This window comes from Rhinatrema bivittatum, chromosome 1, assembly GCF_901001135.1.
Source record: "Rhinatrema bivittatum chromosome 1, aRhiBiv1.1, whole genome shotgun sequence".
Taxonomy (NCBI): Eukaryota; Metazoa; Chordata; class Amphibia; order Gymnophiona; family Rhinatrematidae; genus Rhinatrema; species Rhinatrema bivittatum.
In genome coordinates, this window is record NC_042615.1 from 661,162,388 (window position 1) to 661,190,005 (window position 27,618).

The 27,618-nt window shown below is 40.8% G+C and overlaps 1 protein-coding gene across 1 annotated transcript in view; it reads right to left on the bottom strand.

The window, feature by feature from the left end:
• ADGRV1 (adhesion G protein-coupled receptor V1) overlaps nt 1-27,618 on the bottom strand; it is a 1,128,533-nt gene that overhangs the window by 182,290 nt on the left and 918,625 nt on the right. The window contains exon 85 of the mRNA XM_029573357.1: nt 11,058-11,236. Coding sequence (XP_029429217.1) covers nt 11,058-11,236 — 179 coding nt within the window. The remainder of the gene's footprint in view (nt 1-11,057; nt 11,237-27,618) is intronic.

Here is a 27,618-nt window from a genome sequence, read left to right on the forward strand (position 1 = left end):
AACCTTCTCCTCTTTGAAAGATGTAATACAGATTAGGTCCCAAAATTATTGGCCAGTTGTCTTCTCACTTTATTTTGTTTAAAGCAATCTGGTTGCCATGTTAGTCCACTTGAATGTATACAAATAAAGATTAACAAAAATATAATATCCATGTCCAATAAAATGGTATCATATTTTTTGTTTTCTTTTTTTTTTTTAACTTATTTCAGTTCATTTTGCTAGAATGAAATGCACTATACAGGTCCTGTTGCTCTTATTATTAGTAAGGATAATAATTAATAAAATGTATATTTTGTTCAATTTAATAACATAGTAGGTAAAAGAATTTAGGGAAAATTCCAAAAAAGTACTCCCTGTTGGTTGTTTTTGAGGAAGCAGGTTATCACATAGAAAATCACAAGTGGGATACAGTTATATCAGGCTACAATCTATTCAGGAAGGATATAGTAGGAAGAAAGGCATGAAATTTAAAAATAATTTTAAAGCAACAGAACTGCAGGGTTTATGTCATAAGGAGGTGGCACTCTGGGTTAATCTGAAAAAGGGAATGGGACATTTATTCATATTGGTGTGATATACAGACCTCCATCGCAGGCAGAAGAAATACATGTTAATTTAATGAAGTATATGCACAAAATTGCTATGCAAGATGAGGTGCTGTTGCTAGGTGATTTCAGTCTGCTGGATGTTGACTGGGATGCTCCATTTGTGGTGTCAACTAGAAGCAGGGAATATCCTGCATTCTCTACAGGAAGTACTGTTCTGTCAGATGATAATGGAACCTAAGTGGGAGGGGGCAATACTGGACCTGGTACTTACCAATGGGGAGAGTGTTTCTGATGTTACAGTGGATGATCATCCAGGATCCAGTGATCACTGGATAGTTTAGGTCAGATTAAAAACACAGGCAGCGAAGGTTCATTGAAAAAGTGAGCATCCCAGTCTTAAAAAAAAAGTAACTTTGTTGCAGTGGGGAGTACCTTAAGGATTTCTAAGCTGGATGGTAATCTCTAGGGAAAGCAGAAGAGCAGTGGACTAAACTAAAAGGAAATATTGTAAGAACAACTAAACATTTTGTTAAGAAAAAAAAAAGAGTTCACTATGGTTTTCTAAAGAATAGCTGAAAAGGCAAGCAGGAAAAGGTCAGCATTCATAAACTAGAAGAGATTGCAGAAAGAGAAAGATAGGCAACAGTATCTGGAGAAGTATAACAAAGCTGGGAAAGAAGTTAGGAAAGCAAAGAAATGAAAGAAATAATAATTAATATGGTAAAATGGTGGGAAAAACTTTTTTTAGATATAGAAGCAAGTGGCAAAGGATGAAGGGAGGAATATGTAGAGGCTAACAAGGAAAAAGAGAAATTACTTAACAAATATATCTGTTCAGTGTTCCCTGAGGAAGGGCCAGAAGAAGGACCACAGAAAAGTGAGGTAAAACTCTTAACATTTTTCAGAAGACTGTATTTGTGAGGAAATAGCTAAACTAAAAGTAGATAAGAAGTGTCACGAAGTAGGCGTTGTGAGCCCTTGAGCCACTGTTAAGTATATATATATATCCTATCTTGTGCAAGCATAAGATAGGCCTTAAAAAGATTAGATCTTCTGCCTGACCAGTCAACTCCCCCTTGGTTTCAGCTCACAGGCTTTGGCAGCTAGCTGGACTTTTTAGGCTGGATATGAGAAGAGCAAGGTCGGTGTTTGGGCTAAGGTTAGGGCAGGCAGAAAGCAAAGCAGATTTAAGATATAGGCTGATAAGGCCGGCATGGCCTGGGTCCAGGCTGAAGCTTCAGCCTTGACAGAGACTCAGGCATTGGTCCCAACCTCTGAGCTGGGCCCCAGCATTGGGCCTGTGCCTGAGTCGACCGGGCATCACAGCCCGGCCTTTAGCCCAGGCCAAGGTGTTAGGCCTTGCCCTAGGTATCAGGATCCAGCCTCTGGGCCTGGCTGCAGTATCAGGCCTGGGTCCAAGTTGAGGCCCTGGCATTGGGACCCATGCCAGATTGTGGTATCAGGCCTGCGCCCATGCCCTGGCCTAGGCTGAGATCTGAGCAATGGGCCTGGGTGCAGGTCAAGTCCACGGCATTGGAAACTGGCCTGGCAGCTTCCTTGGATACCCAATGGTTCAAGTAAATAACATTTTGCGGGGGGCTCAGGTCTTGGCTGAGGCCCTGGCATCACTCTCAGGCTTAGGCCATGGCTCCTGCTTTGGGCCTCAGTCTATATCCTAGGTGAGGCCTTGGCTTCAGGCCTAGACCTAGGCTGAGGCATCGTGCTCATGCATAGGCTGTGGCCCCTGCTTTGGGCCTTGGCATATGCCCTAGGTGAGGCCCTGACCTCGGGTCTTGGCCTAGGCCTAATTCATTCTTTTTAAACAAATGCAACGAATAAGGTTTGTTTCATTCAGGGGCCCTCAATTCATTTTGGGTGTCCCCCAATTGAAACGAATTGCCCTTTTTTGTCACATTTTGCACATTTGATTAAAAAAAAAAAGTACATCTCTAACAAACATTGAGGTCTCCCTCCCTTAAAACATTTACACTCACTCTCTAGGCTTCCCCAGCCATGTGAATATGCCTCTCCTACCCATGCATATCCATTTGCAGAGCCACTGATGTTCATATACACAGACACATTCTCTATACCCCTCCTCTATTACTACCCCCATACACATTTAAGCGTCCCCTGCCATTCATAGACACATACACTCACCATACCCCCACCATGGCTCACTGCCCATACCCAACACCCCCACCCCATATAATGAACCAACCTCCATACTGCGCCACTCATCCACATGAAACTGTTTTGCCACGTCACACTAACTCATAGCCATTTCTATACAGCTCCATAATCCCGCATGCACACACTCTGACTGGCATTCCCAAACCTGTCAGCCACATAATCCCCACCAAAAGTAGATTCTGCCTCAAACACTGAACACACACACACACATACACCCACACCAAACCTCCATACTCTCCCAGTCATCCACAGCCATCCCAGTTCTCCACAAACACCCACTTATATGTCCCCACCCACTCATGCACAGCTCCACCCTACATACAACATCTATTCTACCACCCCCATTCTCACTCATTCACACTACGTCCACTGTATCCTTTTAATCCACGATAAACCCCTCCACAGTACCTCCATTACCCCCATGTATCACACACCCAGGCTCCCATACATGCTCAGGCACATCCAAATCCAGCCACCCATATATCGAGCTAGGGCTGGGTATTAGGGTGTGCTGGTGTTGGGCTGAGGAGGAGGGGTTATAGGGTGCTGAGATCAAATGGGAGAGGGGGGAGTCAGAGTGGGCAAGAGTCAGCCTGGGGTCAGATTGTATTGGGGCAAGGCCTGGACCAGTGAGGGGGGAAAGAAGTGCTGGAGTCAGGCTGGGTTTGGGGTTCTGAGTGTACTGGGGTCCAGCTGGGGGAGGATGGGTCAGCATTTAATAGAATTGAGCCTGGAGAGCATAGATGACAATGGTGAGGGTTGGGCAAGGGAAAATGGTTCAGAGTCTGCTACGGTCAGACGTTTACCATCATGGTTAAAAGGTGAGGTGAAAGAAGATATTTTAGCCAAAAAAACATCCTTCAAAAATTGGAAGAAGGATCCATCTGAAGAAAATAGGATAAAACATAAGCATTGTCAAGTTAAGTGTAAAACATTGATAAGACAGGCAAAAAGAGAATTTGAAATGAAGTTGTCCATAGAGGCAAAAACTCATAATAAAAACTTTTTAAAATATATCCGAAGCAAGAAACCTGTGCAGCAGTTGGATGGACCATTAGATGACCGAGGGGTTAAAGGGGCTCCTTAGGGAAGATAAGGTCATTGCAGAAAGACTAAATGAATTCTTTGCTCCCGTGTTTACTAATGAGGATGTTGGGGAGATACCAGTTCTGGAAATGGTTTTCAGGGGTGATGAGTCAGACGAACTGACAAAATCACTGTGAACCTGGAAGATGTAGTAGGCCAGATTGACAAACTGAAGAGTAGCAAATCACCTGGACCGGATGGTATGCATCCTAGGGTACTGAAGCAAATAAAAAATGAAATGTCTGATCTATTAGTTAAAATTTGTAACCTATCATTAAAATCATCCATTGTACCTGAAGACTGGAGGGTGGCCAATGTAACCCCAATATTTAAAAAAGGCTCCATGGGCGATCCGGGTAACTATAGACCAGTGAGCCTGACTTCAGTGCCGGGAAAATTAGTGGAAACTATTCTCAAAATCACAATCGTAGAGCGTATAGAAAGACATAGTTTAATGGAACACAGTCAACATGGATTTACCCAAGGGAAGTCTTGCCTAACAAATCTGCTTCATTTTTTGAAGGGGTTAATAAACATGTGGATAAAGGTGAACCAGTAGATGTAGTATATTTGGATTTTCAGAAGGCATTTGACAAAGTCCCTCATGAGAGGCTTCTAAGAAAACTAGAAAGTCATGGGATAGGAGGTGATGTCCTTTCGTGGATTACAAACTGGTTAAAAGACAGGAAACAGAGGGTTGGATTAAATGGTCAATTTTCTCAGTGGAAAAGGGTAAACAGTGGAGTGCCTCAAGGATCTGTACTTGGACCAGTGCTTTTTTATATATATATATATATATATATATATATATATATATATATATATATATATATAAATGATCTGGAAAAGAACACGAGTGAGATTATCAAATTTGCGGACGATACAAAATTATTCAGAGTAGTTAAATCATAAGCGGATTGTGATACATTACAGGAAGACCTTTCAAGACTGGAAGATTGGGCATCCAAATGGCAGATGAAATTTAATGTGGACAAGTGCAAGGTGTTGAATATAGGGAAAAATAACCCTTGCTGTAGTTACACGATGTTAGGTTCCATATTAGGTGCTACCACCCAGGAAAAAGATCTAGGTATCATAGTGGATAATACTTTAAAATTGTCGGCTCAGTGTGCTGCAGCAGTCAAAAAAGCAAACATAATGTTAGGAATTATTAGGAAGGGAATGGTTAATAAAATGGAAAATGTCATAATGCCTCTCTATATCACTCCATGGTGAGACCGCACCTTGAATACTGTGTACAATTCTGGTCGCCGCATCTCAAAAAATACATAGTTGCGATGGAGAAGGTACAGAGAAGGGCAACCAAAATGATAAGGGGGATGGAAGGCTGAAGAGGTTAGGGCTGTTCAGCTTGGAGAAGAGATGGCTGAGGTGGATATGATAGAGGTCTTTAAGATCATGAGAGGTCTTGAACGAGTAGATGTGAATTGATTATTTACACTTTCGAATAATAGAAGGACTAGGGGGCATTCCATGAAGTTAGCAAGTAGCACATTTAAGACTAATCGGAGAAAATTCTTTTTCACTCAACGCACAATAAAGCTATGGAATTTGTTGGCAGAGGATGTGGTTAGTACAGTTAGTGTAGCTGAGTTCAAAAAAGGTTTGGATAAGTTCTTGGAGGAGAAGTCCATTAATGGCTATTAATCAAGTTTACTTAGGGAATAGCCACTGCTATTAATTGCATCAGTAGCATGGGATCTTCTTAGTGTTTGGGTAATTGCCAGGTTCTTGTGGCCTGGTTTGGCCTCTGTTGGAAACAGGATCTGGGCTTGATGGACCCTTGGTCTGACCCAATTTCTTATGTTCTTATGTGCTGAGATTGGCTTATGCAGGAGGGTCAGAGTGTTCAGTCTCAAGCTGGGAAGAGGGAGATCATAGTTTGCAAAAGTTATCTTAGGGAGGGGGGGCAGACTGGTAAGGAAGGAAAGGGGAAAATAGACTGCTGTGGTGGAGCTGGGAAGGGGGATCAGAGTGTGCTGTGATGGGCTTCAGAGAAGCCGAAGATAAAGGAAGGAAGTGCAGGGTGAGTGTTGAAGAGGACTGAAGGGAGTGCTGTAATTGGTCTGGGAGGACAGTAAACAGGGGCCTCCCAGGAAGTTCAATATACTTCAGCTACTGTGTATATGTGTGTGTGTGTATAGATATAGATATACAATAGTTAAAAAGTAACTACTGGGTAGAGCCAGAGAGCTAAATGTTCAGCTAGATGCTCTAACATAAGCTATCTTCTGAGGGCAGTGCTGCTACAGTAAATAGTAGTGGTAACACAATAACACCGTTGGGTGATTTTAATTATTGGAGAGGTTGGGTTTTGTTTTGTTTTTTTGTTTGCTTTTTAAGTTTTCTAAACCGCTTGCTGCATTTGCCCCTAGACTGACTGAATGCATGCAGTCCAACAAATAATAATGGTTGAAGCCTGATTAATTTACAGGCCTTTGTTCAACTTCCCTGTAGTTTGAGACCAGCAAATCAGATCATGGAGATTCTATTGTGACTAAGCAGCTACTGTGCAACTTGCAATGACATCATGTGTTAAAAGACAGCAATTCATCAATGCAAAATAAATCATGGTATGCAACACCCCATTACTGTACAGTAGTAACATTGTCTTGGGCACTAATTATTCAAAATTACATTCTAATTATGTGTTTTGTTACTGTTATCCCCCATATCTAACTAGTCAATAGATTAAAAATCACCTAGAAATGTTGATAGGCGGTTCATACATTTTTAAACACAAAAAATAAATAAAACATGGCTGTAACATGATTGACTCATAACTGGTTGTTTTACTTTTATTATTCTGAGAATTACTCACTAAGCTTTTTTTTTTTTTTATTGTGATACATTGAATACACTTCAGATTTTAGGTTACTGGGTAATACTAATTAGGCACTTCCATTCCAAATCAAGTTGTCTAATGTTTCCTTCTCATTCTATGCTGGTGGTAAAAATATTTTGAAAGCTGTAAGGCTCTCAGCTTCAATCCTTTATCCATGTGCCTTTAATGTATCTAAAATTGCTAGGCACCAAAAATAGTATAGGGTTCACTTAAATTATTTAGACCAATCAATTACCACACCAGGTGGAAAGTGTCCCATATGAATGCTCAACAATATCTTTGAAATATTAAGAGGGAAACATCCTCTTAGAAATACAATTCATTTCTTTTAACAACGTTTTCATTACTCAAAAGAATTTTTTAGGAAAGAAGTGGATTGTTTCATAAACTTCAATGCACTACTGGATTGTAGTGCCTTGTGTGGATTTTAATCATGAACGTTCCACCTCCTACCCAATGAAGTTTTTTTTCAAAGTTTTTTATGGATTGCAGTGTGCTTTAAAAAGTGTAATAACTATTCTTAACGGCAGTGTTGGTTAAAGTCCCGCATCATTCATTATTAACACCAACCAAGTGGTTGAAGATTACCCTTGCCGTTCAATAATAACACCGACTCCGTTTGAAAACTTACTGTCCACCCGACAAGGCCTTGTTTCTGACCCAACAGGGTCTTTCTTCAGGGGAAGTCGATCGGCGTTATTAACATGGTCGGATGTTACTTATCTTATACTTGTAGTCCTTCAAATGCCTCACCAAAAGGCTATATGATGCTGCATAAATCAAAAATTGTAGAGGAACCTCCTTCCTTCACTGCTGGATGATTAAAGTTTTCACGAGCTGAAAAGCTTCATTGCTCTACCGTGTTGAAATGGAGTTGAACGCTCTCCGCCAACGCTCAATGCTCTGCGGACTCAGAGGGATTTAAACTCCGTATCCTTTTGTGCAGTGATCTGACCTATCATTCTTCAGACGTAAAATGAACGTGATGACGCAGAAACTTAAATCAATGTGATCCAGTCCAGTTCTTCATTGAGCCCCTGTGGAGCCTGTGATTTCAAGGTAAATATCCAAAACGCCTCACGGCGATTCAGTAGTGAACTCCGATCGCCACCCCTGGGTGACTGTTGTATTTGGTCGATTATGGTCCACTTTAACTCTGCAAACGTATGTTCAAATTGTATACAATGGGCTACCATTGGGGCTTTAACTGTTTCTGTCTTTATACGAGACTTATGTTCGTTTAACCTAAGTCGTATACAGAGAGATGTTCTGCCAATGTACACTAAGGCACACGGGCATATAATGGCATACACAACATGGGAGGATTCACAACTAGTAGACCATTTTCTAAACACTTTATAGTGAGTACTAGGATGTTCCCAGACTAGTCCTTCAATAGTATTCTCACAGTGTGTACAGTGACCACATTTATGATGACCGGGTTGTTCAATATTTATCCTATTAGTTAAGTGTGCATGAACTAATTTATCACGTAAATTGCTTCCCTGTGAAGTGACCACCAATGGATGATCCTGAAATATTTCATGCAACTGTACTAAATGCCAATGTTGATGTATCGCTTTAGAAATCACTGATGTGGCTGTAGTATGTTTTAAAACACACACTGTATTTGGTTGTTCTTTTTGAGGTCTATAATTCAATAATGATGCTCGATCAGAATATTTTGCCCGTTTATAAGCCTTGTTTATGGCTTTCCTTGGATAACTACGTTGTTTAAATCTTTCAGTGAGAATTTTGGCCTGAGACTCAAATTCAGTTGAATTCGAACAAATTCTTCTAGCCCTGAAGAATTGAACATAGTTGTATGACACGCAGTGCCTCAGATTGAGGAATATTAGTGTATAGAGCTGACACATCCATTGTCAAGTAGCGGAGAAAATGGTCTACTAGTTGTGAATCCTCCCATGTTGTGTATGCCATTATATGCCCGTGTGCCTTAGTGTACATTGGCAGAACATCTCGCTGTATACGACTTAGGTTAAACGAACATAAGTCTCGTATAAAGACAGAAACAGTTAAAGCCCCAATGGTAGCCTATTGTATACAATTTAAACATACGTTTGCAGAGTTAAAGTGGACCATAATCGACCAAATACAACAGTCACCCAGGGGTGGCGATCGGAGTTCACTACTGAATCGCCGTGAGGCGTTTTGTATATTTACCTTGAAATCACAGGCTCCACAGGGGCTCAATGAAGAACTGGACTGGATCACATTGATTTAAGTTTCTGCATCATCACGTTCATTTTACGTCTGAAGAATGATAGGTCAGATCACTGCACAAAAGGATACGGAGTTTAAATCCCTCTGAGTCCGCAGAGCATTGAGCGTTGGCAGAGAGCGTTCAACTCCATTTCAACACGGTAGAGCAACGAAGCTTTTCAGCTCGTGAAAACTTTAAAGAATCATCCAGCAGTGAAGGAAGGAGGTTCCTCTACAATTTTTGATTTATGCAGCATCATATAGCCTTTTGGTGAGGCATTTGAAGGACTACAAGTATAAGATAAGTAACATCCGACCATGTTAATAACGCTGATCGACTTCCCCTGAAGAAAGACCCTGTTGGGTCAGAAACAAGGCCTTGTCGGGTGGACAGTAAGTTTTCAAACGGAGTCGGTGTTATTATTGAACGGCAAGGGTAATCTTCAACCACTTGGTTGGTGTTAATAATGAATGATGCGGGACTTTAACCAACACTGCCGTTAAGAATAGTTATTACACTTTTTAAAGCACACTGCAATCCATAAAAAACTTTGAAAAAAAACTTCATTGGGTAGGAGGTGGAACGTTCATGATTAAAACCCACACAAGGCACTACAATCCAGTAGTGCATTGAAGTTTATGAAACAATCCACTTCTTTCCTAAAAAATTCTTTTGAGTAATGAAAACGTTGTTAAAAGAAATGAATTGTATTTCTAAGAGGATGTTTCCCTTTTAATATTTCAAAGATATTGTTGAGCATTCATATGGGACACTTTCCACCTGGTGTGGTAATTTAATGTATCTAAGGCATATTTTAAAGGACCACCAACAATAAATCTGCATTTACCAGGTACTCTTTAATATTTTGAAAATGGTAATCAAAATTTCTGATGACTACAAATTTACAGGTGAATATTCAAAGGAGTTACATGCATAAATGTAGGAATTTTCAAAAGCCATTGACCCATGTATGCATAAATAAAGAATAAAAAAAAAAATGTAGTCTTTAGCACAGACTTAATCTCAAGTCACACTGACAATTTAGAATCAAGAATTATTGTAAGGTCTCGAACCTCTTCAGAAAATGGAATCCTGGATGATGTTCTGGTGTACTAACTGTTATTATAAGTAAAGATTATACTTGGCAAACGTTTAGGGGCCAATTTTCAAAGAGATCATCTATGGTTAAATAGGTGTTTACCTGTGTGGAAGGCCTCTTTGAAAACTGCTCTCCACCATGGGGAGAAGGGGTGGCGCTGGAGGCAGTTAGGATAGGCACCCCAAAATTATATGTACAGATTTCATTTTGAAATTTCATTGTGTTCTTTAACCCTTTTTACCCTGCATGCTTTGTGCCAGCAAAGAACGTGTGGTAAAGAACCACACAATTTTCAAAAATTGGCTTGCAGGCCAATAGGAAAGCTGAAAATTGGCATTTCAAATAAGTGTTGGGACTTAATTTCATGTCTCCAATGGGCTCATGTGACAAGGTGATAGCACTTCCTCTTCATATGTATAGTATAGGTTCTCAATCTTAGCTAAAAGACCAAGAACGGACCATCTTAGACTCATATCTCAGATCCTAAACTTTAATTTTAGACAGATTACTATTGGATAAGGAACAGATTCTAAATCTGTTTTGGGACTACCATACTGACATAGCCATTGTTTTGCTAGCTGTACTTCAAGTGACTTGTGTTCTAGTATCCTGTTCATTGTGTCATTGAGGCTCAGGCTACTGTATGCCAGAGAGTTGGTATATTCCAATCCCAGGAAAATGGAAGACAAATGCCACTACAAGTACAATTCCTGCAAGTTTAGAACGGTGCTGAAGTGTTCATTTCAGGGGAAACTTTCCTTATATCTCTCAGGCAGCAAAAGGGCTTGGGATTGCTCAGGTATCTCATGCTGGAGGGAAGGAGTAGGGGAAAAAGGTAAACAAAGTAAATGCCAGCATAAAATAAACTAGTTTTCTCAATGTCTTTCGACTAATCTGTCTTGCCTGACTATCTTTATGCCAAAGTCTGCATGTTTCTTTTTTTTTTTCATTTATTATTTGATTTTTTACTAAGAATAAAGGTACAAGGTAAGACATGACATTAAACAGATTTGGATTTTTGAGCTATGCTGAAGGACTTACATGTCATTATGGACCAGGCCATAGATCTCTGACATGCTCCAATGATAAACACCTCGCAAGATGACTAAAAGCAGGATGACGATCAAAGCAGGAAGTCCCCAGCTGAGGGTGAAGAAAAGCAAATAGCGTCGTTCCATGTGCTCATCATTCATCACCAGGACATACCAAAAATTAACAGCCTGGAGAACAAGAAAGAAGATTAACTAAAGAGACAATAACATATTATACAAATCTGGCATGATGTGATTTTTTCACGACTGCCGGTATTTAAAAAACCTAAATAAATAAATAAATAAATGACCCACAAAAGAGAGGTTTTAGAAAAGCACAGCATTCTGCAGTTCTTGCATTATAGGAGGTATATTATATGGGTAGACTAGGGATGTACATGTTTCATTTGTTTTGATTAATACATGCTAATTTTATAGTGCACACCAGTGTTTTAGAATGCATTAAATAGAAATAGTGAGTACTAAATGGAATGTAGTGCACATTAAAATTAAATAAAATGAAAAATATAATAAAACAAAAATTATTTTGGCTGCACACCTTTAGTGTAGAATAGAGGGCAAATGCATATCTCTGGCTCCCCATGTGAAAAAAAATTAAGTGGTTTCTTTCCTGTAATGAAGGGCTATAAGGGGAAATTTTTTAAAAGCCACAATGTGATTTTTAAAAGCCATGGGTGATTTTGTACCATGTACCTTCAGCCAATTTTCCATGGACTTTACCCCTACTATTTGTGGAGTTGGGATCCTAGGGGTGAAACCACAAACATGTAATTGAAAATTCTAGTGTGAAACCACACAGCTATACTTAGCTGCTCTGCCAAGGATACATTTCAAACCCAAGGATCTAGGTGTCTAACTTTGTGGTTAGACTCCTAAATCCCTTTTGAAACTTTTCCTCACAATAAATATATAATCATGAAGGATTATTCTTCACAATCACATTGCTAACCTAGTGCTTCTGTGATAAAGAAGAATGTGTCAATTGTCCTGGTGACAGAAAAACAAAAGGAATCGATATAATACATGGAGTTCCAGATGATTTCCTGCGGCTATTGACTAAACACACACCATTTCCATTTCCATGTCTTTCATTTTAGTAATTATTAGGGATGTGAATTCATTGGTGATTTGTTTCATTCATTTTGGTGGTAAGTGCATATCTCACGAATGGAGAATAAGCACGCAGAACTGATGGAATGTACATATGCGGGTGGCCATCTACATACACACATACCATCAGTTTTGCGTGTCTACTCTACATTTGCATACCGTCGAAACGAATGAAACAAATCGACCAATGAATGCACATCCCTAATAAATATCACACTTAACAAAGAAAGGGACCGATGAACTAAACTGCAGTTGCATCTGCAGAAATAGCCCAGTACCAAGAACAATTTTTCTTGCTTGTCCAAACTATTTCCAGAATGAGAGTGATTTTATAACTCCCCACATAGAAGTAAAGCCTGCGTGCATGCTGTACACAGAGACTTTAGTGAGGATTTTCAAAGCGAACTTATGCATATGTTTGCTTTGAAAATCAGTCCTTAATTGGCCAGATACATATGGAAACGCCCATGCACAAAGTTATACCTGCTCCAAGCAGGGCATAACATGTCTGTGTAATTTACGTACATACAAAAATATGCACTTAAGCCAAATCCCCTGCTCCATCTCGGCCCTCCAGAACACCTGCTTGCAGTTCTCCTAGAATTCCTTGTAAAACTGGGCTACAAGTGTACTGTTATGCACACTAGGTTTGGGGCTATTTTGTAGCATCCATTTACACGCATAAAACCAAAATTTATGAGCATAAATGGCTTTGAAAATCAGGCACAATGAGGGTAATTCTGAAAGCCATTTCTACGTGTAAAATGTGATTTACTAGAAGAAGTGGGCTTTTTGAAATTGCTTCCCTGAATGTGGGTAAACTTTTGCATGTAGTGAAACTACACATATACCTTTACCTGCAGTCGGATGAGGCACACAGGCAAAAGTCACCAGATAACATATATGCGTTCTTTACCTTTATTTTTATCACACTTAAGTTTTAAGTTAAAAAATTACAGTATATCACATATATGGATAGCCCATAAAGGAAATTTCAATACACACTGGGGCAGATTTTAAGAGCCCTGCTCACCTAAATCCGCCCAAAACCGGGCGGACTTAGGCGAGCAGGGCCCTGCGCGCCGGGAAGCCTATTTTACATAGGCTCACCGGCGCGCGCAGAGCCCCGGGACTCGCGTAAGTCCCAGGGTTTTCGGAGGGGGGCGTGTCGGGGGCGTGGCCGAGCGCCGCGCCGTTTTCGGGGCGTGTCGGCAGCGTTTTGGGGGCGGGCCCGGGGGCGTGGTTACGGCCCAGGGTGGTCCGGGGCGTGGCCACGCCCTCCGTACCCACCCCCAGGTCGCGTCCCGGCGTGCTAGGGGCCCACTGGCACGCGGGGATTTACGTCTCCCTCCGGGAGGCGTAAATCCCTCGACAAAGGTAAGGGGGGGTTTAGACAGGGCCGGGGGGGTGGGTTAGGTAGAGGAAGGGAGGGGAAGGTGAGGGGAGGGCGTTAGAGGATTCCCTCCAAGGCCGCTCCGATTTCGGAGCGGCCTTGGAGGGAACGGGGGTAGGCTGCGCGGCTCGGCGCGCGCCGGCTATACGTAATCGATAGCCTTGCGCGCGCCGATCCAGGATTTTAGTGGATACGCGCGACTACGCACGTATCTACTAAAATCCCGCGTACTTTTGCTGGCGCCTCATGCACCAGCAAAAGTACACGAACGCGCCATGTTTGAAAATCTACCCCACTACATATAGGGGTAGATTTTAAAAGAAGCGCGATCAGCCTACTTTTGCTTGCGCATCAGACTCAAGCAAAAGTACGCTGGATTTTAGTAGATACGCACGGAGCCGCGCGTATCCACTAAAATCCTGGATCGGCGCGCGCAAGGCTATCGATTTTGTATAGCCTGCGCGCGCCGAGCCGCGCTGCCTCCCCCCGTTCCCTCCAAGGCCGCTCCGAAATCGGAGCGGCCTCGGAGGGAACTTTCCTTTGCCCTCCCCTCACCTTACCCTCCCTTCCCCTACCTAACCCACCCACCCGGCCCTGTCTACACACCCCCTTTACCTTTGTCGGGGGATTTACGCCTCCTGGAGGGAGACGTAAATCCCCGCGCGCCAGCGGGCCTCCTGCGCGCCGGGCCGCGACCTGGGGGCGGGTACGGAGGGCGCGGCCACGCCCCCGGACCGCCCCGGGCCGTAGCCACGCCCCGTACCCGCCCCCAAAACGCTTCCGACACGCCCCCGAAACGCCGCGACGACCGGGCCCGCCCCCCGACACGCCCCCCTCCGAAAACCCCGGGACGTACGTCTGCGCGCGCCGGGAGGCCTATGTAAAATAGGCTTCCCGGCGCGCAGGGCCCTGCTCGCGTAAATCCGCCCGGTTTTGGGCGGATTTACGCGAGCAGGGCTCTGAAAATCCGCCCCATAGCTTATAATATTTTGAATCATGTATCTGAACAACTTCGGAACCCTATGTTTAAAGTAAAATCTATTTCAAATTTATTCATGTGCCTATTTGTAAACCGTTGTGATGGTATATCACTAAATGACGGTATAGAAAAGTTTTTAAATAAATAAATAAATTCCTGGAAGCCGGGCTGGAGAGAGAGACATGCACTTACATGCATATGTGTGAGTTTTCAAAAGCATACATGTATTTCTTATTCGGAAAACACCCCAGACAAAATAGGTGAAAATGTGTGCCCGTAGTTTTTCTGAGATAATTCTCAAAGTGAAAATATGGATGCACTTTCACTTTAAAAACTAGGTAGGTCGGAAGGTAAAATGTATCCATGGACTTTGCAACAATGTAGGCAGCTAAAAAAGCATCCCCAAGATGCATATTTTGTGGCACTGTTCTTGCAGACTCTATCACAAAAAAACTGGACTACATCTCCCTGGGGAGAAGTTACGTTTCATGGAAAATCAACAATCTGCACACTTTTCTGCACATAGTTTTGTTAGGCAAAAGTTGCTAATAAGCTCATTTGCATGATTCTTTAGTTCATTTGTGAATTTGCATAATTTTTGTGAATGCCTTCGCAAATGCAAAATTTCGTGTGATAAAATGGTGAATAATGCACATAAAAATTTGTAAACCTGATAACATTTTTTTTTTGCCAGTTTTTCACACATTATTGCCATTTGCGAAGTCATTCACATTTTAGCACATCAGCCTCAATGATAACAATTGTCCAACAGCTAAGGTTAAAGCCTCTCACTGTTTTATGATAGAAGGTATGGTATTTGATACTCAAAATTTATTGCTTATTGCAGTGGTGGTCAACTCCAAACCTCTTGGGTTCGCCAGTAACTGGCACTAGTCTAGGACATGGAGGTTAGGAGTTAGGCGAGTAGTGTATCATTTACTAACAGCATCCCAGTCGGGCTGCTGGAATGGTGAGCTCTTGTCCACACAAAAGTTGGCAGGGAGGGTGTTTAGTGAGACATTTTCATTTTGAGTTCCAAGGTGAAGCAGTGATTTTCCCAGGTAGCCTAGGCTCAGTACCTACTGTCCCTAGAGCTGGGAAGCAGGTGTTATATCTTCTCAGTCCACAACCTTGTTGGAGAGGTTTCTTCAGCAGTTTGCAGTTTGTTGAGGATTTTTGGATTTTTAACCTGGATCACCTGATATTGTCTCAAGGAAGGAAAAATCCCTCTGCCTCTGAGAAGAATCAGGAGGAAAAAAGATTGGCGACTCTCTCTCACAATATGGACAATGTTTTGCATGGTGGAATATTTATTTTGTGAAGATTTATTTTTTGTTGTTTTGAGAGGAATTTGCTGCTACTCTTCCAGCTCAAGACTGGTGAGAGGAAAGAAGATTATTTTTTTCCCTGCTATCTAGACTTTTTATTCTGACAGAAGAAGCAAGAGTGAGAAGTCATGTTCATCTGGAAACCCCTACTGGAGTATCTGCGTCGAGAAAAGAGAAGTGTATGAGTTTGGAGAAACTGATGTACATTTGGACCTTGAGTATTGTCCAGGGGGAGAATTCCACGGCATCTAGGAGATCCCTGATCTACTTTGATGTTTACCATTCAATGCTTTGGAGGGTGAAAACATTTCAGGAACACTTTCACAGATAGAGAAGCATTTTGAGAAAAACTAAGACATGGACCAAATCAAATGTGTATGGTGCCAGTTAACTTGGAAGATCTACAGTAAAGTTTAAGTTTGGAACACCCATCCATAAGTACCCATCTTAGCACCCACACCCATCCACAGCTAATACCTAGTGAGACAGCACCCATAGCAAGATCCATCCCTTGTACCTTGGGCCAAGGGGGTCTATACCCTCCTCCATTTTGGAGAATCCATATCATGGAGCTGCTGGACTACGCAGGGACTTAGCCCTGGGATTGAGTGTGACCCCTGCACTTCTCAGCACAACACTAGAAAAGAAGCTACAAAAATAAATCACCCAATGTGGGGTTTGAGCATATTAGCGAGGTGAAATCGAGTGTGACCTCTGCCATCATGGATAATACCAGAAGAGGGGCATAAGATAAATTTGCATGCACTGCTTGCACTGTTGTCAGGGTAGAAAGTTACATGGAAGACTTTAAATCGGGGTAGGCCTGGTCGTAAGCTGGTTCTCTGCAAGGGAGACCACAGAGTGACAGTAAATGAGGCAGCCTCATACCAGTGGTAACCGGGGACATGGCCTTGTCTCTAAGTACTCAGATTGGTCCTCAGAGGTTCAAAATGACATTGCTGGGAAAGGCCCAGGGTTCAGGCAAGTTAAGGGCTGTGGACTGCATGGGGGAGCTGGAAGGTAAGGAGTTGTGGCTGTAGGTAGTGATGGCAAACTCCCATCCCCGAGTGCCAGAAACAGGCCAGGTTTTCAGGATATCCACAGTGAATATGCTTGAGAAATGTTTGCATGTACTGCCTCCATTTGTATGCAAATCTATCTCATGCATATTCATTGTGGCTATCCTGAAAACCTGGCCTGTTTGTGGCACTCGAGGACTGGAGTTTGCCATCGCTGCTCTAGGGTATGCCTGGAATCTGAATTAAGATACTGGTGAAACAACCTGTTATGACCAGACCTGGATTACGATTTGCAGTGAGTAATGAACTGCTGGACTGGGTTCATCACCAATTGTGAAGAAACTGATATCTTGTAAATACAACTCTTGCATTTGAATACAAAAAAGAGCGGTGACTGTTTCCAGGAAAAGTCCTAACCTGAAAATTGTATACAAACTTGTCTCATGCATATTCATTGTAGATATCCTGAAAACAAGCCTGCTTGTGGCTCTTGTGGACTGGAGTTTTCTGCCCATCCTAGAAAAGACACTAGATATATTTCACTGTATAAAACATATCCAGTGCCTTTTCTAAGAGGTAACTAAAATATTATAAAACTGATATTTACTAACAAGCATAAAATTCAAAATGTAGGTGTATTTATTGGAAACTGTAGTAGCGAGTGACACTCAACCATTGCTCAAGCACAAGCAGAGGAAATCAATATTAAACCATTTACAATGAAGAATGCAAAAAGGAGTTTTTTGTCCAATTACAGACAGATATACATTTTGGAAAATTCCACATGTATTACAAGCAATGTTTTCAGGAAACAAACATGTAAACATAGACTATGATGGCAATTAAGAATGACCTAGGCTGCCCAATTTCCTTTCCTGTTCAAACCTAAAGATTTCATTTAATCTTCAGCTTTATCTTCACTTCCTCATAATTTATTCTCTGTGCTTATTTCACACTTTCTTGAATATTTTTTGATTGCCTCTACTCTTTACACTGGAAGGCTGTTTCATGCATGTATCCAATGCCCTTTCTGGAAGGAGTATTTCCTAATGTTAGTCCTCAGTCGACCCCCTTTCAGCCCCTTCATTTCCTCTGAAAATGGTTTGCTTCATGTACATGACTGACATCTTGGAAGTATCTGAGTGTCTCAATCATTTCCTTCTCTCTTCTCTCATCTAGGGGACACATATGTGAGTCCTTTTCTTAGGGCCTATGCCGAAGGCTCAGCACTATTACTAGATCTTCTTTAGACTCAGTCTTTATTCTTTTGTAGATGTGATTTCCAGAACAGTATATCAGATGAGATCTCACCAATCATTTCTACAGAGGTATTATCACCTCCTTTTTTTATTGGTAATATTTTTTTCTATGCACCAAACATTTCTCTATCCACTGCTTGATCGTCCTGTATTTGCATCTTTGAGATCATCATATACAATAATCCTGACATTGCTTTCCTGATTGGTGCATTTACATTTATATTTATTAAATTTCTTAATCGCTCAACACAATGAAGGCCTGAGCGATGAACAGTAATACATATGGTGCATATCAGTTTCGCTATTTTCCATTGTGTGCTACTTCCCTTGGGTTGCTCTACCCCAAAGGCATGACTTATGCTTTTTGCATTAAATCGTAGTTGCCATATATTTGATCATTCTTAAATCTATCATTTTCTCTTACTCCATCTGGAGTGTCCACTCTGTTGCAGTTCTCAGCATCATCAGTGCAAAGATAAACCTTTCCTAATAAACTTTCCGCAATATCATTTATGAAAATACCAAACAGAACCAGCACGTGGACTGAATCCCAATATCCCCCTCTTTCAGTATCGCTGAACTCTATTTACTACTAATTCTCTTCATTGTCCATCATTCAACCTATTTCTAGTCCAATCACATACTGGGACCCAATCTCATGCTGATAATTTTGTTTATGAGCCTCTTGTGTGGGCAAATATCGAAAGGTTTACTGAAAGCGATTACATCAGAGAGCATAGAATGTGGTAGGGATATTGCATTCTCTAAGTTTCCTCACTCTTGTTTCCTGCTACTATGGAAGCTACCATGCAATCTGAAAATCCAGGCAGAAAAAAACATTAACACTTCTCTGTGCAGTCCATCTAGAAATAGACAAGAGGTGGGCAATTCCGGTCCTTGAGGGCCATCAACCGGTCAAGTTCTCAGGATACCTCTAATAAATATGCATGAGTTAGTATGCATACAAATCTATCTTGTGCATATTCATTAGGGTTATCCTGGAAAAGCTGACTGGTTGGTGGCCCTTGAGGAATGGAACTGCCCATCCCTGGATGAGACCTTTGGTATTTGTTCATATCAGCTTATATTTTTGTACTCTGTTATCTCATAAAGAAACAAAACTGACAATAAAGAGGAGACTAAAATGTATTGTTCACTTGAGATCTCTAACAAAAATGGAGAACCAGAGGTCTTGGAGATCTGATCATATTGGCTGTCAGTGTTTACAACAGGCTGAAATTATATGTTCACTTTTGTAGCTCAGGTTGCACAAATAGATATTTATGGCTCAGTAAATAAATCCACAGTAAGTAGCATTTATTGTAGCTATATTAACTTGCTCAAAAGGCAAAGGAGTTCTGTTTACAAGAAGAAAAGAAAACTGAAGAGCTTGTGAGTGACTCTCTCTTTAGGGAGTTAGCAAATGAGTAACAATTGTAATTGTGGAGGAGCACAAAAGATATCACTGCTTGTTACAATCACCATAGGCAAGAAGAGAGACAATGTAATAACTTGAAAGCAAAAAAAATCACCAATAAAAGAAAACAGTAATTTGATGAGAGTTGGTACTATTCTTTCAATTTATAGAGGGAATTGAAAAAGTTAGGCAAAGTTAAAATTAATAGAGTAGAGTGTTTGTGTGTGTGTGTATGATTGAACTCATGCATCAGTTTTAAAATGGATGCATATTTCATAGTTTTTGTCTTTAAAATTTGGTTGATTTGAATATTGTTTATAGTATTACGTGACTGAGTTTTTTTTTCCTATCACTGCTCAGTTTCCTGAAAGGCTCAAGCAAAAGAAAAAAAAAGAATAAGCAAATTGCAATTAGTTTCCTGGAGTCAAACTTTCATGACCACAAAGGCACATATGGACAGTATTTGGGTGAATAAGTGCTGTTAAGAGCTTTTTGTGAAGTCTATGGGATAAAATAAAGCATTAACAGGGTATCTACAGTGTTTCTTCCTCTTCCTCCTTTGTGCTCTGAATATCTTTTCTCAGTGATAGCTTTTTCTTGGACTAACAATACGTTTCTTGACTGCCTTTCAAGAGCTAATATTCTCTTCTTCAAGCTAGAATTCAAATGAGCAAAAGTTGACAATACCAGGAACTATAGAGTAGTGTGGTTGCCATAAGTGAATCATAAATCATGAATTTTTTTAACACTCTGTTAAACATCGAAACGTTGTAAACCATTGTGATGGCAAAACCGAATGACGGTTTATAAAAACCGACAAATAAATAAATAAATGAAAAAAGGAGAGGAGGAGACCAAGATGGCCGCCGACCTGTAAGGTCGTGAATGCTGCAGCTCCGGATTGTTGGCGATTTCTTAGAGCTTTACCTCTTAATTTCCTTAAAGATTGATTATGCCTCACACCAGGAGGAAAGCTTGTGTAAGAGACATTACATCAACTCCAGAATTTGATAGCCGACAACCAAGGATTGAAACAGCATTTACAAAGACGCTGACAAATCACCCAGAAGCTGTAGTCACAGGGGCCAGTAAGGAACAGTTGCTGTGCCCCTTGACTCCTGAGACATCATTGAGCCCGGGTGCTCCAACAGTACCAGATCCACCCCAGGGATGGTCTGGGAATATAGTTTCTTTTGAAAAGGTTTATGGGGGCTCTTCCCCAGCAACTCCTGGAGTCCAGAGAAGAGAGGAGAACAAAGTGGATTAGACACCGTGTAGTAACCTTTTTATTGAGTGGAGACAATATATTCAAACAAACGCCCGACTCCGGCCGAGTTTCGCCCCACCAGGGGCTGCCTCAGGGGCTGTATGAAGAAGTTCTTTTTGAAAATGCTTTTTGTGAAACAAACTTCATTACACATTTGCTACAGCAGAATCGTTATCGCTCACATTCTCCCCTCAGGTAATGGTTCCAGGAACCAGGAGGATAAGGCAAAACATCGCCTGGAACTGCGTGGAAGGCGTGGAGAAGGCCTTATGGAGGTAGGAACAGTGAATAATGATATACCCTTAGTCTGTTCCACCCCTGCTCTTGTTCCGTCTTTGGAAGAAATAAGAAACATACTGATATCCATGCAGAAGTCTATTAATACATTGACAGTTACGGTTCAAGAAGCGATTATCAAAACACAGCTTGCAGATGAGAAATTGATAAATATGGAAAACCAAATTAATACAATGGAAGGGAGAGTAAAAGAAATTGAGAAAATTCAAGTAAATCTGATTAAATCTGAAAAAATGTTTGAAAATAAAATGGAGATTCTTGAGAATCAAATGAAGAGAGCAAATCTAGGAATTTTGAATTTCCTCAAGACTAAATTGCTGTCGCCAATGGACTTATTCAAAAGTTACCTTTTAAATATTTTGAAATATTCTGCAGAAGCAATACCTGCGATATCAAGGATGTATTACTTGCCACAGCAATTTTCTATGGGTGAAAGTAATATGCAACAGGAGAAACAAGAAGATATAAATTTAAATCTAACTGATTTTCTAAAGAAATCTTTTGAATCGGACATAACTTCAAGATCTACTCTGTTGGTACATTCATAGCTGAATGTACCAACAGAGGGTTGCCAGAGGGGCTAATGGCCCCTCTGGCAACCAGTAACACAGTACCTCCTTCTATCATCACTCCTTCACGCAACCAGAACATAAACCTTGATTCATTCGAACCTATCTCCTCACTTGAAATCGAAATGACTCTCAAAAAGATGAAACCCTCCACTCACCCGACAGATTCCATCCCTTCTAAACTCCTACTCACCATCCCGAACATCATAGCGAAGCCCTTAGCAGAGATAATTAATAGCTCGCTAACCCAAGGACTAGTACCAGACATCCTGAAACTAGCCACCCTCAAGCCTCTCCTCAAAAAACCCAACTTGGACCCTACAGACCCAGCTAATTTTCGCCCCATAGCTAACCTTCCATTTGTAGCCAAACTTATGGAGAGGATAGTCAACAAACAGTTATCTGAATACCTAGAAGAGTATAAAATACTCACAACAGCCCAATTCGGATTCCGCAAATCCCTTAGTACGGAATCCCTCCTAACCTCTCTAACTGACAGAGTCCTCGTAGGTCTGGAGAAAAAGACCCCATACCTCCTGATTCTCCTCGACCTATCAGCTGCGTTTGATACCGTAAAACACTCTATCCTGATCGACCGGCTCTCAGACATAGGCATCTCAGGATCAGCCCTGGAATGGTTCAGATCCTTCCTACACAATAGGACTTTCAAGGTCAGAATCAGCAACAAGGATTCCCTCCCGGTCAAATCCTCTTTCGGAGTTCCCCAAGGATCCTCTCTCTCCCCCACCCTCTTTAACATCTATCTTCTCCCCCTATGTCATCTACTCTCAAGTCTTAAGGTCACACACTTCATATACGCAGACGTTGTTCAGATTCTGCTGCCAATCACTGACTCCATCTCCAGCACCATCAACTTCTGGAACAATTGTCTACAGTCCATAAACTCACTTCTATCTAGCCTTAACATAGTACTTAATACGTCAAAAACAGAACTTTTGCTTATCACTCCAGATGAGAACCTTCAGCCTACCAACAACCTAACCTCACCACCAATGATCAATTCCACTCAAGTAAGAGACCTGGGGGTCACCTTAGACAAAAGGCTGAACCTCAAAGAATTTGTCAAGAACACAACGAAAGAATGCTATTATAAACTACATGTTCTGAAAAAGCTGAAACCTCTCCTGCATTTTCAGGACTTCAGAACAGTCCTCCAAACAATACTATTTTCCAAGATCGATTACTGCAACTCTCTGCTTATAGACCTTCCAACCATAACCACAAAACCTCTACAAATGTTGCAGAACTCCGCCGCAAGGATTCTTACTAACACCAGCAGAAGTGAACACATAACACCCATACTAAAACACTTACACTGGCTCCCCATCAGATCCAGAATCATCTTCAAAGTGCTAACTATAACACACAAGAACATCCATTCACAAACGTCGCTAGATCTAAGCCTTTCACTTCGCCTACACGAGTCTTCAAGACCAATCAGAAACAGATACTTAGGCACCTTACACGTACCTTCAGCCAAGTCCTCACTCAAGAAACGTGCATTCTCGACTGCCAGCCCCCTTCATTGGAATGCCCTCCCCACGGACATTCGCCTCGAAACGTGTACTCAAACATTCAAAAAGAAACTCAAGACCTGGCTCTTTACAAAAGCCTACACTTAAAGGTCTAGCTCAGAACCACATCCCAGAACTTGAATCATTCTCGCTTTTATAATCATATCAAACAACTCCTAATTTTATCCTTGGTCTCACAATTCCAAATCATTAAATATTTGAGCATGCTACTCCAATACCTCTTAATCCAGATGTAACCTCAGTTTTTGAAGTCTTCACTCCTATAGAAATAACCGCCAGTTCTTATTTACTTAACCTTATTCTGTAGATGTAAACTTTTCATGAAGACTGTAATCTGTAAACACCTGTATTTATTATAAGAATTTGTATTTACTATTTATATTTATTATTTAGCCATTAACATTGTTCTGTTACCACTTGGTACTATTTCTCTCCTTTACCTCAAACTCTAAGTTCCTACTAAGTTAGCCATGTTATTTATACCCAATTGTTGGATGTAATTGTATATTTGTTTAATTGTTCAATCTGTTTGATGTAATTTTCTGTTCCTTGTTCTGTGTAAACCGAAGTGGTATGCACAAGTGCATGAACTCCGGTATATAAAAGCCTTAAATAAATAAATAAATAAATAATGTTTTGAGACATTATTTTAGATACCAGAAATTAAAATTCTATGGACAGCCGATCCAAACTTTCCTGGACATTGCAAGAACAACACAATTAAAAAGAAAGAAATTTATTGCAATGAGGGGAGAGGCAACAGATAGAGGTGTAAAATGTATATTGCGATTCCCATGTAGGTGCATATTACTTCTTGGAGATACAAAATATGTGTTTAATGATCCTGATCAACTTTGTGCCTATTTAGATGCTGATTCACGTTCCTAAGTTAATCCATAAGGTTGGTTGGTATATGTAAAAGTCAGGTGGAACCTTATAGTTTTTTTGGCATGGTTTATGATTATTTTGGATTTCTTTTTAAGCATCTGCTCTATTTTCATTCTTGGTCTCCTACAATTTCCTATATTGAAGTGCAATATAGATATGCCCAGAAAGAAGAAATGTTTCTTTCATGAATAATTATGTTGCCTAATTTAATTGTATCTTCCTGTCTGACTGTGCATAATTACATTGTTATATTTCTTGTAATAATGTTTAAAATTCAATAAAATGCAAAGTAAATAAATAAATAAATAAATAAAAAGTGGTAACAGAATGGAGGGAAAGGGATAAGAGGGCTTTGACGGGTGATCAGAAGGTGACAAGTGCTATCATTTTAAGCCTCATAATTTGATAGGAAAACAAGGTCTCTGTTGAGGCCCTTTTTTTCAGTTCCAAAGTGTCTGATTATTTTGACTTTAAAAGTCTTGCATTCTTGGATTGATTAAAATTTTCCTTTGACTATCCTAATCATAAGGTCATTGATGCAGTGCTGGTTCCGAAAAGTGCTACCTCATTGAGCTGCCAGCCTGGCCCTTTCCCATTGTGTGCCTGTATGAATTACAAATATCTTCTTTTTTTGACAAATATCATTTTCAATATATGACCATTGCTATTTATGTTTTCTCTACTATTTACCTTCCAGAATGTAAAACAGTTGAGCAAATTGAGCCCTGGGTGATCTGAGACACTGCTTAAGAGAATATGAACTAGTTGAGAATGAAATAGGGCAAACTGGCTATTTCCCACAGATTTGATGATTTCTATATTTTGTTTGCTGAAAATGAAGTTTTCAGCCAGCACCATTAACAAGACACATCAAACTGTCTCCTTTTTTGGCATTTGATAGGGGGTTATGAACCATGAATTTGCAGTCAGATGATTAAAAAGCAGAAATTGATGAAAGAAGAACACAGGTGGAACCCATGTAATACTGCACTAATTACATTATAAAAATAGCAAACATCTTTTTTTCAGAAAAGGCCACACTGAACCAGGTGTGCAATGATTTCCTATTCATATTTTTCCTACCTTGTACCTTGGTATTTGATGCTCCAGGAATCCCTTTGTGCCATTCACTTTAAGTTATGCTGATGGCTCAAAAATATTTTAGAGAATGCAGGCATTTGTTTCTCAGAAAGCTAAGAATGTGTAAGGAATCCCAGCTAAGATCTGTGAACATTTGCTAAAACTACCTGGTGAGTGCCAAAACTGAAATGGACAGGTACATTTTGCTTTTTGCTGATGAGTTCTGTTACTTAAACTTTTCCATCTAAGAAAGCATTGCCTTAATTATCAACTCACTTTTGATCTTTTGAATTAGATCCAACTATTTCTACTGTGCCCTAATTACACTCTTGTTTTATGACTCAGTTCTTCTGTTTAAAAATTTGTTTATGTGCCTTGCTCAATTTAATTAAACAGTTGCTGCAACACTTTAGTAAATTTTAAACACAATCAATTTTATCTAAGAATCTTCTCTACCAGTACTTGCAATTCATAAAAATGTATGTAACAGTAAGCCTGACAAGAAACTGCATACCATCAGGGACAGTTCAGGATGCCCCTGGTTTCTTAACTGTTAGGGTACTGGACCCATTGGGCCGACTGAGACTGCAGGTGTTGCACTGTGGGGACCCACAGAGGGCGTTGCAGCCGGGAGGCAGCGCGGAAGAGGTGTTCTGAAGAAGGCTTCGCCACTGGAAGCCCGAGGTCCCCCCAGGAGGAGCCCGTAGGGACCCAGGCCTCTTGGACTTAGGTGTGACCCTATGCGACCAAGGATCAAGGAAGCGGCTAAAGAGATGGTCGATGGGAGCGGTAGGGCCCCGGAGGGCAGAAAAGTCTTCACCCTTGGAAGCCCACGGCTCCCCTGGGAGGAGCCCGAGCTGCTGGGACTTAGGAGAATCCTCTGGGCTAGCAAGAACTGGATACCTGTAGACAATGAGGGAGCTGAAGTCGGAGTCACTGGATGAAGCAGGGTGAGAAGTTAGAAGTCCAAAGCCAAAACCGGGGCGGAATAGGGGGCACCCCTGTCTAGGACCTTGACCTAGATGGACACACTCCAAAAGAAAACAAAATCTACAGCTCTAACACTAAACTTTCAAAAGGGAAACTTTGATAAAATGAGGAAAATAGTTAGAAAAAAACAGAAAGGTGCAGCTGCAAAGGTTAAAAGTGTTCAACAGGCATGGACATTGTTTAAAAATACAATCCTAGAGACGCAGTCCAGATGTATTCCACACATTAAGAAAGGTGGAAGGAAGTCAAAACGACTACCATCATGGTTAAAGGGTGAGGTGAAAGAGGCTATTTTAGCCAAAAAAGCATCCTTCAAAAATTGGAAGAAGGATCCATCTGAAGAAAATAGGATAAAACATAAGCATTGTCAAGTTAAGTGTAAAACATTGATAAGACAGGCAAAGAGAGAATTTGAAATGAAGTTGTCCATAGAATCAAAATCTCATAATAAAAACGTTTTTAAATACATCCGAAGCAAGAAACATGTGAGGGAGTCGGTTGGACCATTAGATGACTGAGGGGTTAAAGGGGCTCTTAGGGAAGATAAGGCCATTGCAGAAAGACTAAATGAATTCTTTGCTTCTGTGTTTACTAATGAGGATGTTGAGGATATACCAGTTCTGGAGATGGTTTTCAAGGGTGATGAGTCAGACAAACTGAACCAAATCACTGTGAACCTGGAAGATGTAGTAGGCCAGATTGACAAACTAAAGAGCAACAAATTACCTGGACCAGATGGTATGCATTCTGGGGTACTGAAGGAACTAAAAAATGAAATTTCTGATCTATTAGTTAAAATTTGTAACCTATCATTAAACTCATCCATTGTACCTGAAGACTGGAGGGTAGTCAATGTAACCCCAATATTTAAAAAGGGCTCCGGGGTGATCCGGGCCAGTGAGCCTGACTTCAGTGCCGGGAAAAACAGTGGGAACTATTCTGAAGACCAAAATCGTAGAGCATATAGAAAGACATGGTTTAATGGAACACAGTCAGCATGGATTTACCCAAGGGAAGTCTTGCCTAACAAATCTGCTTCATTTCTTTGAAGGGGTTAATAAACATGTGGATAAAAGCGAACTGATAGATGTTGTGTATTTGGATTTTCAGAAGGCGTTTGACAAAGTCCCTCATGAGAGGCTTCTAAGAAAACTAGAAAGTCATGGGATAGGAGGCGATGTCCTTTTGTGGATTGCAAACTGGTTAAAAGTCAGGAAACAGAGAGTAGGATTAAATGGTCAATTTTCTCAGTGGAAAAGGGTAAACAGTGGATTGTCTTAGGGATCTTTACTTGGACCGGTGCTTTTCAATATATATATAAATGATATGGAAAGGAATACGACGAGTGAGGTTATCAAATTTGTGGATGATACAAAATTATTCAGAGTAGTTAAATCA